General features: G+C 37.2%; 1 protein-coding gene across 1 annotated transcript in view; it reads left to right on the forward strand.

The window, feature by feature from the left end:
- The window catches only part of THADA (THADA armadillo repeat containing), a gene marked incomplete in the record, with an annotated part of 349,766 nt that overhangs the window by 149,508 nt on the left and 187,436 nt on the right, over window positions 1-12,822 (forward strand). The window contains 1 exon segment of the mRNA XM_072409779.1: window positions 215-304. Coding sequence (XP_072265880.1) covers window positions 215-304 — 90 coding nt within the window.

Below are 12,822 nucleotides of genomic sequence, written 5' to 3' on the forward strand. Positions count from 1 at the left end.
CAACTTATTTCTAAATGGTGAAGTATAACCACTATCTGAAAATGGCAAATTGTCCCTCAGTCCTTTCCCAATTTAAAAACATCTTACTTGATTCATACTGGAAACAGCTTATTGTAGGTTGTACCAATCATTTCTAAGAGCCCAGGAAGAAAATCTACCTCTAACATTGTATATTGTTACAAATGATATTTGTCTTTTTTTTTTTTTTTTTTAGAATGACCGGGAGAGAATTCTTTTCAAGATTTCCTGTCCTTTATCCCTTTCTCCTGGAACAACTAGAAGCTGTTGCAAACACAGTTGACAGGTAATAAAAATATAAAAATATATATATCTACCAGGGCTTATTGTTTTTTTTTATAATTTCTTAATCCATAGCTAGCATAGGCATTTTGGTAATACAATGACAGAATGTTTTGCCTAAGTTGGATCATATTCAAGAGGTTCATGTAACATAGCCAAGACATCATGCAGGTTTTTCAACTTTAAAGAGTAAATTTTTTTTACTTGTCACCTGATGGGGTTCACACTCTGTAAAAGCACCTCTGAGGCTGACGGAGCCTTGCAAGGTGTTTTGTTGGTCAGGGGTTGAAGTAACAACTCCATCCAGTAAGCCATTAGTTTGTAAGGCCTTGCTGTAACACGCCCATATTGTTGCATTTGTTATGCTTATTTTAGTTTTAATGTCCCACCACCAAAGCAATACTGTTACATTTCCCCTTCATGTTCTCTTGTGTCCTGAAATTTTCAATCATTGTCAGTGGCTCAATTGCCTGAGCTGTTTTCCATGTCAATGCCTAAAAGGGTCATCGGTGCCTCTGACCTCTCTATTTCCATCCTTCTGTAACATCAAATGGTGCCAAGGTCTGGTTCAAGCTCTGTTTATACCTCAGCCTAACCCCTATTCAGACAGCCCTGTGCATCTGTCTAATGCTAGTCATACTTAAATTATTATTCTCTTTATTATCTTTATAATTTATAGAATGGTTAATTTAATGATCGGTTTAAAGCTATCCTTATGATCTGCTACATGTATTCAATTTGCCATCCACATATTTGATAAATAATCTGATCTACAGAAATGACTTTGCATTCACATTGGGCACTGCCAAATCAGCACTCCCCCGCCTCCAGACAGCTTCCCATTCTTCTCTTATTATTACCCATCACTGGCTATGAAATGTAATCTAAAAGAATTTCAGAGTTTGAACCTTGGCCATACAGAAGCATCACAGAGCTGAGCTGTAGCTCCTCTAAATTGATAGGTGCTTATGCAGTTTGCCTGGGCTTCGTATATGGATGCCATAGATTTCCTCAAGAGCTTTACCTGACATACCTAATAGAAGGGACAACGGCTAGATAGAACCATAATGATTTTTTCTAGCCAGTCTGATAATGGTTTGGAAATCATAGAATCTGTAACCAGGTAAAAGGAAGAGTTACCCAACACTAATCTAATTCCTCCACAACCCCTACAGTAATAGGCTACCTGAAAAGATGAAGGTATTGGTTTATGCACTCAGTGCTCTGATGTAAAGATAAGTCCTTACACGTATGTTGCTGACTTCTGCCATTACCCTTTCACATATAAAATTTAAAAGATTCTCTTAACCATGTGTAATGTTTTGAAAAGACCTGCTCATTGTAAATTGTATTTTAGAAGAACAATCTGGAATGTTTTGTGCACAGCAATAAAGTGCCTAAATGTTAGGAGAGGTTACGTTTTTTGAATAAAAAAAAAAGAGACGTGTTGATAAATACAAAATGTCCCTTTTTAGTGAAATCTCATGTTTATGTAATTTTTCTTTTGGTGCTGTTTGCCGGCATGGCAAATGGCCCAGGAGCCAGGGAAAGACTTAGATCATGCTTAGTATAGCATAGGAGCATCTATCATCTACTGTAATTCTTTACAAAATCATTTATTTTCGATTATTTTACTTTAAGTGTTAATTTGAATTAATGTATATACATGTACATAGTTAAAGCTTCCAATTGCTCCTTATGTGAAGGTACAGTAACTCTTTTGGTATTAAACCTTTTCCACCACCTTTTTGACTTTATAAAATGTTCTATTTACCGTCCTCTAGATAATAGCATTTGTTATTTAAATAGCCAGTATGCAGGTAAAAATATAGGTTTATCCAATCCTTTTCATATGTTAATTCTTCATAGTTCAAGTACCCAAGGATAGGGGTATGTCCAGGTAAAAAATGTGGGAATTTTGCACACGAGCCCATTTCTCCTTTAAAAGTCTTAAAATCATTTTGCTGTTTCTCATTTAATTATTTAGTGCATGACAAAAATTTTCCTCTTGTGCTTTAGATAAAGTGGAGAAGGGTTAAAATGCTTATTGAGTTATTTTTAGTTGTGTGCTCCATTCTCTAGAGATTTTCCTTGATTTCTTGTTCCAATGATACAACATCAGGTATATACAGTATTTGTCTCCATGGGAAGATTCTCCCTCTTGCTTTGGTGACAACTTCAAAATTAGTCTTACCCTCTTTTATTTTTTTTTATATATTCTATTTCTTGCTGATATATCCAAAAGTAAAATTTAGCCTTTACATACATTTAGATAAATCAGTCTCTTGATTCAGCTGGAAGTTGGGCTACATTGTAACGAAGGAGAGGCATTTAATAACTATAGGGCATTGGAGGGTAAGAGAAGAGAAGGTGGGACAGTGAACAAAGTGTGTAATATTACAAGCAGTAAATAGCGATAATATCCATCTTGTATTATACTGTATAACATTTCCTGGGAAAGGATAGTGAGAAGAATTCGCCCTTTTCTTGATAGGTATTTTATCTGGTGAAACAAATCTGTAGTTGTTTGTTTTGCACGTAACTTGTTTAACAGGGTTGTTCTTTAAATATTTTAGTGCATGTCATGATGTTGTAAGCGATGTAAACATGAAATGGGAATATGCCTACCTAATGGCATGTATTTTTACACCTGTGGTAAGCACATTTTTCATCCCGCAGCCACCAAAGTGTGCATACGGACTCCAGCTGTCCACAGGAATTTTCCAAATCTTGGCGGTTGTGGGGGTGGCACAGTAAGGTGATTGCTAAGCATGGTGTATACCTCCAGGAATGTTATGCTGCTGTGTTTATGGAAAAAGGTGTCATAACGAAGTTAGTCATATGTATGAAAGAAAAGAAAAAAACACTCTACTGCAAACACGTGACCGATATACAACTAGAGTATAAACAGATGAGTCCACTGGTAGTTTTTTTTGCAGTTTGTGTTAAAGGGCACCGAAGTTTCAAAAATGAAAAATATACAATCTTGAAGGTAACTTCTTGAAATGTTAATTTCACTTTGGTAAAAGTGTATCTTTTCAAGGTACTATCACTGCTGCCTTCTACATCAGCTGTAAGAAGTTGGAGCCCTCCATCATTTGTACACTCTCCGCATTCCTGCCAACCAGATTGTCTTTATTGGAAGACCACAGTGCTGGTACACTCCAGCCTACCGGTGGTTTTGACACTATTAACGTCATAAAATTACCTCTATTTGTTTTCTCCCTACATCTGCTCTAAAGTTTACTTTAGCTTGGTGTCTTGTCTGTCCATCCCTGCTGAATCTAGACTTTGGCGAGCAGGGTTTTAGATCTAGCAGCTCTGGCTACGTTACTTTTTCTTGTCCATGTATAACAATATTGTGTATGACCATTTGTCTGTCCCAAAGCCATCTAAAGAAAATTATTCTTTACAGTGTTCTCCGTGACCCCTTTTAGTGGGTGCATCATCCAGCTATTTTCAGTAACCACTCAGCTTTTTTTGGGTGGTTGCTGAAGGGTAATACAGGGGCCACCTCCCGCCTACAGCTTCTTCACACCCAGCTTAACAAAATTCTGGGCAGAATACTGTTTAATCTTTTGATATGGTTTAGGCTAGGAGGTCAAAATAAACCTTTATTACACAGCTTTGTCACGAACTGTTCCTCAGAGGGACACAACCTAATGTTTCAACTGTAGTTATATAGCATTAGTTCGGTCTCAGGCCAATTTTAGGGAAGGTAATTATAACCATAATGTTGTTGGGATGTGGAAGAAAACTGAAGTGCCTGGAAGAAACCCTACAAAACTTACGAGTGAACATACAAACTGCGTGCACATTGTGTCCTGATCTCACATGGCACTGCACCCCAACTTCTAATAACACCATTTCCAGATGGTTTACTAAACTGTTTCTCTGCCTTTTTCAGTTTGACAACCACATCTTGGAAATTCTTCAACACTTTTACCAAGTTTAGTTAGGTTGGTGTGCCTTCATCCGCGAACCCTAGCTTAGGATAAAAGCTAACAAGTTCGCTTTGTGACCATTCTTTGCCTCCATCAGAAACTTGATTGCTTGCCTTGTTGGGTGTACTTACTGCTTTTACATGTTTCAAACAAAAAGATTTACTTTGTATCTTTTTTTCCACCTCAAAAATTGGGCTCATTTTTAGTTGTTCTGTTCTCATATTTAGTTGATTTGTTGTGAAATGATGTTTTTACGCTCCTTTGTTTTTACTCCAGGCTACAACTGAACTGTAGAGTAAGTGTAGAGATTTAACAACTAGACGGAGCCCCTTTTTGATTTGAAAAAGGTCCCATAGGTGGTGGTACACCTACGAGACATTACTTTGGTATGCACAGTGTTTTGTCTTTAATGACACATGAGTTTTTTCAGGGAGTAAAAAAAACATTCTCTTTTGTTTTTTAGTTGAAAGTTTTTAAAGTTGCGGTAAAAATAGGTTAGTATAATGTCCAAAGGCAGTTTTTGGCTCGTATTTTGCAAGTTAATTCTTTCATAGCTAAGCCCTCCTACTATTTTACTGAGGGGGAAAAAGCGAAAAGAACTATTGACCTAAAGGCAGAGAATGAAAAAAACCTTTATCTGACATTCTGACAATCCACAAAAAAATGCTAACAAACAAAGCTACAGCAGATCTCTGTTTTATTAGGCACCCCTCCCCTCCACTTGAACCAAACAGACTAGAGCAAGAGGTCACTGCGGATTTATTGGCCACATAATAATTGGTTAAACTTGTAACTCTGCTTTTAATTTTCCTGCTTTCCTTTAGTGATCTTAAATAAACAGTTCAGGGTTACAAAAACTTGGGCCAGCTCTGGAGACCGCATAAACTTCTGCATTTTGCTTTTCTGTGTTTATTTGTTAAAAACAACAGCACATACATTGGCTACATTAGGAGTCTGCTGTGGGTTTTTTTTATTGATTACAATGATTGTTGCACTGTTTAGCACATATTTTTTGTATTTTAACTAGCTACATAACGGAGCACAAATGTGTTTGTTGCATTTATAAATCAACATAATATGCAGTACTGTACATTAAATAGGGGTTGCAAATACATATACAATGACACAGGAGGATAAAAGGACCCTGACCAAAAGAGTTCGCAATCTATCACTGGCATCTTCTGAAGACCTTTACTTAGTTCATAATCATTTCACTTTCTCTGAGGAGCTCACAATCCAATGTCCCTAAGTAATTGCCATCTGGCTTTGTCAGTCATTTGTCAATGACATTTTCTAAGGCCAGACGGGGATAAGTCAATTAACCCAGATCTATGTTTTTTGGATGCAGGAGGAAACCCATGCTATGTTTTGGAGAATACACAAACTCCAGGCAGAAACTGTCTAGGCCAGGGTGCTATCTATTGAGTCACTGTACTCGGCATTAAAAAACGCCTCATTCTATGCTCAAACATATTCAATTGAAAGCAGCAAGTGCAATAGCCTCTGTGCAGGTTGTAACTGAAAGTTGACTGGTATGGATGATTCCATTGCCCCAAGTACTGCACTTGGTTACTCACATGTTCTTTGCTTCACATTACTGAAAAAGTCAAAACTAATTATCATGATAATAGCTCCTAAAGACAAAAATGGTCATCTATTCAGAGTGTCATAGCTAAATCGATGTGTTTTGTCAAATAAAAAAAATGGCAGGAACAATTGCAGAGTGGGAGGATGGAGGCTATCATTTTTAAAGCATTAGGACCTGAACCATATACAAGCTCCTCTTCACTGCTGCTTAGAGTGATATTTGGGTAAATTTAAAGCAAAAGTAAACCCACAATACTTCCCTGTCCTGTTCCCCTTGCAAGGCCACCACCATCTTCTTATTTCTTCTTCAGCCAACTTGGCTGGGTTGGGATGACATACCAGTGCAGGAGTTCATTCATTCCCAACGTGTGCAGGGGAAGCCAGGATTGTGGGGTAGTCTGTCAGCCAAAACTGATGCTGTAGATGTGCAGCTTAGCTTTTTTTCAGGAAACCCAGAACAATCAGGCAGATAGGAAGGATAATTAGAAAAAGGAAAGTGTCTATCCATTTCTGTAATAATGACCTGCATGGGTTCCTAAAGGTAAAACTTGAGCTTTGCCTTAATAAGTCACATCAACAGCTGTTTTCATATAAATGTTAGAATGATGTTAGGATGAAAATAAACATTACATGTGCTGTTTATTTTTGCTCAGAAAAAGCTAAAAGTAGTTGTAAACACTTGATGACATTTAGGTTGCTAAAGTAAGCTGTTCCATGAATATTTTCCTCTTTTTTTTGCACTACACTCCAGAAATAGCTGCATGCAATTTTTTGGTTTCAGTCTTCCTAAAGGTAACAATGGACGGTGCCTATTAAGCATGGCTATGTCCATCTATATATGCGTTCCCTGACAAGTTTGTATTGCATTTTGTATCATTGCTGAGGAGATTTACACTCTATATTTTGCTATGGAATTATTGTGTTCTGTACAGAAAGTAATGGAATATTCAAATTATTTGTGATCAAACAAGAGGTAATGGGAAATCTTTGAATAGAGACACCTGATTTAGTGACTGCTGAAAAAATAGTTTCTTTTTATCGAATTTCCCATTACTTTCTTGTTTTATCTCTGGAAAAAGAAGGGAAGAAAAATTTCCAGTGTGACAGTATGAGTCACAGACACCAGAAACAAACCTGATGAAACCTTAAGCAATCCCTACTGTGTTTAAAACTTGAAACAAAAAAAGAAAACCTTTGTACATCAGTATTCAGTGCTGCTAGCTATGCCCCTTAGCTTATCACCATGCCCCACTGTTGTACAAGCAGGTACAACAAGTTTAATGGTATCAGGACTGTACTGGTAGACTGCAATAAAGTTGTCACCCCATCAGAAAAGGAGTAAACTTTATGGTTTTGCTGTCACAACCAACAGGGAATAGGTGGACTTTGTAGAGGAACGATGGAGCACATAAATAAAATAAAGGTTGTGCAGCCCAAATAACATATTTGTTTGCCCATATTAGGTCCATATATTTTTGTAGGTAGTCTGTCCAAAACTGTCCTATGATTGACGTATCCTGGGAAGTCTTGAACTGATAAACAATCATTTATTAGTTTGTTTATTTTCATGATCTTTAAATTGAAAACAATTGTTCCACACAAAGATAAAATAGAATTGGTTGAATTTGGTGGCATTTTCCTCCTTTCATTCTATTTTCATGAAAATGATAATTGATTGACCTGCCAGTTTAATGTAGTAAATGTCTGGAAGATGAAATCCCTTCAGTGAGATGATTACTGTGTTGAAAAGTCATATTTTCTCATGTAGAACCAGATTTAGAATCCATGGGATCCAAGTTCTTTGCATGTTCTTGGAAGTGCAGGGCTGGTATGTGATTAACTTCTATGAAAGGCTTGACGAAATTAGGTGTAAGAGATTGAGGTCCAGTGGTGGTAACAAAAAAAAAAATGCTGCAAGAGAGATGGACGTAGAGGTTTTGACAGATGATTATTTTGTGGTGAATGCTGTATTTTTCATAGAGCCAGTCGTCTCTGAGAAAAGACTGATGTTGATTGAAAGCAGAGGAATTTTTCCTTCTCTCTTGTGAATTGCTCTTATCTGCTGCTGAAATGTGCCAGAAACTAAGCATCTGGCTGTCCCACTGGCCATGACACTGTGGTTTGATCCCATAAACCGTACGAAGGTTAAATAGCACAAATCATAATTACTAAAACGTGTGAAAGTATATGTCTTCACGAAATATGGTACTTCCCTGTATTTACAGAATTGAGCAAACAAACCTCCAATTCTCTGTGGCATTACAGTACATATAGTACTTAGCTAACAGTAGGGTAATGTTATGTGTTCACACGTCTGTCTGCAAAATGATTAAACATTCAGAGTTCCTACTTGTAATAATCTGTCACAATGGCATATCTCTGTTACCAGGTGATCGCTATTTCCCTGATTTTTTGTGTCCAGCAAAGAAAGTGTAAATTGTGATTTACATGGACACTTAGTAAATGCACAAGAATTTGAGTAGTGCTTTTTCTTTAAAATCTTATGTGTAGAAACATCTCCACCTTACTTTCTAATATTATACTTGCCACCTATCAATGATGTAGTTAGATAACCGTAATAAGGCTCTCTTATCCTCCTGCACAGGCATAAACAGGTTTTCTTACCCAATCTTGGCATGTAAGTGTATAGGAAAAATATTTCAAGCTGAACTAAACCCCGGGTATCTGTTGTGGGCATCGACATCTTTTCCCTTCTTCTCTGCATTCCGATGTTTGGCCATCTTGATTGTCCAGGGATGACATAAGTTCTACACAGGAGTGTGGGAGTTCATTCATAGTGAATTTTGACAGATGGGTGACAGGCAGGTAAGAATACTCCTTGTAGAATGGATATTTTTTTTACATTATCAAAAGCAATATCCCTTGGTGGTACCAATCTACCACCCACCCTGAAGCACCAGAAATCAGTTAATTTGTAGTCCAAGTCCAAACTAGGCATTAAACTGATAAGTTCAATGCAGTTTAGTGAAAGATGGAAATGAAATTATCTGTTCAAACACACTCATATTGCCCCATGTATGGCCGCAGTAGATGCCTACAGTAAGACTTTCTTGCCATTGTTGCTTCCTTCACCCTGCTTGAGACCTGATTATTGCTACTACAACTTGAGTGTCACTTGAAGTTCCCACTTTTATTGTCCTAAATTTAGGAAAGTAGGACTTTCTTAGTTCTGATGTTCAAAAGCAAAAAGGTTGACAACATCGTACTAGCCTATCATTTCCTATATTTTTAGCACTGCATCTGTAAGTGGTGGCCAAGTGTTATTTCTTCTGGCTATTATTTTCTGTAAGCTTCTATGATGCGAGCCCACTCACTGTTCAGTAGGAAGGGCAGCGTCTCTTGTCTCCCTAATGGAACTATGTTCTCTTAAAAGTGCTGTGTATTAAGTCAGTGCTATCTAAATACTGGTGATAACTTTAACTGACAACTAATAAAATGGCAACATTTTGACCTGGCTTTTTAAAAGTAGACCCACATTGAATTATGTTTAACTAGTAGTTACCTTTACTACATAAGCCCCTCTTCATCAGGGCTTGTATTGGCAAGCAATGAAGTACATACATATAGGTTTAAGGTTTAGAATTCTAAAAAATGAACATGTGCAGCCCGTCTGGATAGAATGGGGAAATTCCCCTATCTATCTATCTATCTATCTATCTATCTATCTATCTATCTATCTATCTATCTATCTATCTTATCTATCTATCTATCTATCTATCTATCTATCTATCTATCTATCTATCTATCTTATCTATCTTATCTATGTTATCTATCTTATCTATCTTATCTATCTTATCTATCTATCTATCTTATCTTATCTTATCTAATCTATCTATCTATCTTATCTATCTATCTTATCTATCTATCTATCTATCTAAAATATATATATTTCCATGATTACCAAATTACAACTGTTGGATGCCCATCATGTGCACTGATGTGATGTTCTGATTATTAAACTTAGTCGAATGTGTTGTGTGTAATTCGATGATGCTTGTACTACCCATAAATTCGATGATGCTTGTACTACCCATAACTTTTGAGGTGGCAAAAAAATACAGTGTATCTAACTTTAGTATAAAAAAAAGAAAGATATCCTTGTTTAATATTTGATCGTTTAAAAATTGATAGGGAAGGAATGTCCTTGCTTGATAGATATGAAGCATAGTGTATACAACACTGCTATGCTGGTCATGGGTGTAAATTTCCAGGAGGGCTTCCCTTGACTGGTGTCTGTTTGGGGGTGTTCCTGCTTGCATATCCGTTCTCCTTTTCAATAGATGAATGGCAATAACTAGTTAATGATCAGTATCAAGGAGTGGTCTTGCCCAGTGACCAGTGTATGGCCACCTTTAGCCTTCTATTATTTATGCTTTACATTTTTTCTCCTGTTGGACAAATTATACCAGAGGTTTTTTTTGTTGCCTTCCTCTGGATCAATAATGTCAAAAGGGTTTTTATCTGGGATATGTTTATCCTTTCCCTAGTGGTTTTACTTGATGGACTTATGTCTTTTTTCAACCTAACTATGTAACATTACTGACACATGGACCAACGTTAATTCTGTTAGGATGTCAGAAATCAGTTCTAATTTAAATACAGTAAGCCCTTTTAAACACTAGAATACAAAAAAAGAATACATATAATGTTACATTTAGAGATTTACATTTTTTTTATTGCATTGGAGCCTAAGATTGCTATTTAGACTACAGTTGTTCATTAAACGGTTCATGTTCGCCCGGAGCATAGTTTTAATCCAGCGGATAAATGGTGATGGCATCTGGCAGTGTTGCACTGGTCATGTTTTTGAACCTCGCTCTCCGGGAGAGAGGTTTTTCATTACCTGCCATGTACGTTTGCTCACTAAATGGATTTGGAGAAGGGCTCCACGGTAAGTTTTGTGTTCTTTGAAAGGCAATGAGTGTACTATTAAAAGAAACTGATTACACATTGCTGTTTTCTACATTATGCACAGACTTGGCTGCCCACGTGTCCTGCCTAATAGCATTTTCTATTGAATGACTAACTAAATGTGTCCAGTAACTCACATGTTCATTATTTACTGGAAACTCTGCTGGCAATGTGATCTGCTTCTAGCTCATGTTTTAACAGTTTTATTGATCAGAGAGAGGAGCCTGTCAAGACGAATTATTCTTTCTGTGCAGGCTACTTTAAAGGATGTAAACTATATTCAAACTATAGCTTATGTTATTACCCTAGGGCTCTACAACATGCTTGTGTCAGTGAAGTGTTTTGGACAGAATTTAAAATTAGGGGCTGCTTAGTTTTACTGTATTTTGAGTGGTAAATAATTTTTCATGATCCTGTGCAGCTATATTGAGTATCACTTTCTTTCATGTGTGGTTCTAGACAGGACTGCAGTCTTTTTTTTAGATCTTCTATGCAACCTTACTCCCAATTCCTCACCTAAACAAATGCTTGTGGTGTCTCGGGCAAAAATTAAACTTCTGCTTAGTGGTCCCTGACACTTTTTTGTTATCCTTCATGCCAGATCACTAAACAACTGACACAAAAGGTTGTTATTGTTTCCTAGTCAAAAGGACACGGTATTCTCCCCAGCCTCTTTTAGCTGGACGCACCACCCGGCACTTTTCAATAACTACCTGGCTTTTTTTGAGTGGTTACTGAAAAGTTGGGTCACAATACAGGAGCAGCCACCTAGCTTAAAAAAAATCTGGAGATAATACTGGGACACCTTTCATTCATTCTCCCCTTTCTATAGGCAAGAACAAGATTTTTCAACACAGGAAAGGATCACTAATGAACATTTCCAACAGCAGTTTATATAGAGGGTATAGATTGAAGCTGTGTACAGATGTTAAATTTATATATCTGGAAAATCTTGATTGTTTCCAGGGATACTAGTACAATTAAGTGCTGTACACACGCCCTCGTTGATCGAGAGGGAAGGAGCAGGTTGAGCAAAAGACACTTCTCTGTGTGCTCCTCAGGATGAGATGATAGCAGTCATCCCTAGTCAGTTGTTTAGTGATTTGCCATAGTGCAGCTCTAAACTTGTTTCTGTGTGACCTGAGACATGACTAGTATAGGCCAGACTTTTACCATTGCCATGAATGTGAATATTCAGATTTTTCTTCATTTCTATTCATTGATGCTTTAACGGGTGCTTTGTGACTGTCTAATAATATCTCAGTATTCTCAGGATAGACAGACTTGAAACATTATGCCACTGGCTGCTTACCCAAATGTAATCTTTTTATTATTGCATACTGTAGGGTGAACCCATGCCTTACCAAAAGATACATATGAACAATTTTGAGCACTAGCACTCATACGTAAATAAAAGTTTGAGCAAAACTGTTTTTTGGCCAATATGTGTCCTAACATAATGATTACAAAAGAGCAGCCAGTCTTTTCTATGGAGAGAGAGGACCAACTTACCTACTGTGTCCTTCACAATATTAAAGAATGGCTGGCACTAGCGAACAAGCATGGCACATTGGTGAATTATGTTATAGGACTGTTTTTTCCAATGCAAGATTTTCACCAGACACCATCAGGAAGAAATGTGATGAAAATCTATCATCTGTGCAACAGAGCTTTTGTTGGCTGACTTTTAATACCTTGGTCCCATAATTAATATTATTACACAGTATTTATATCACACCAACATTTTACACAGCTCTGTACAAAGTCCATAGTAATGTCACTAGCTGTCCCTCAAAGGAGCTCACAATCTATTGTCCCTACGTCAGCCATATGTCCTTTAATACAGTTTAATTTTTTTGGGGAAGCCAATAACCTAACTGCATGTTTTTGGAATGTGGGAGGAAACCCGAGTACCCGGAGGAAACCCACACAGACATGGGGAGAACCTGCAAACTCCATGCAGTTAGTGTCCTAGCCGAGGATCAAACCTGGGAACTAGCGCTGCAAAGGCCAGGGTGCTGCCACCTAGCTTATTAATATTAAACAGGATTTATATAGT

The sequence above is a fragment of the Pyxicephalus adspersus genome, chromosome 4 (assembly GCF_032062135.1).
Source record: "Pyxicephalus adspersus chromosome 4, UCB_Pads_2.0, whole genome shotgun sequence".
Classification (NCBI taxonomy): Eukaryota; Metazoa; Chordata; class Amphibia; order Anura; family Pyxicephalidae; genus Pyxicephalus; species Pyxicephalus adspersus.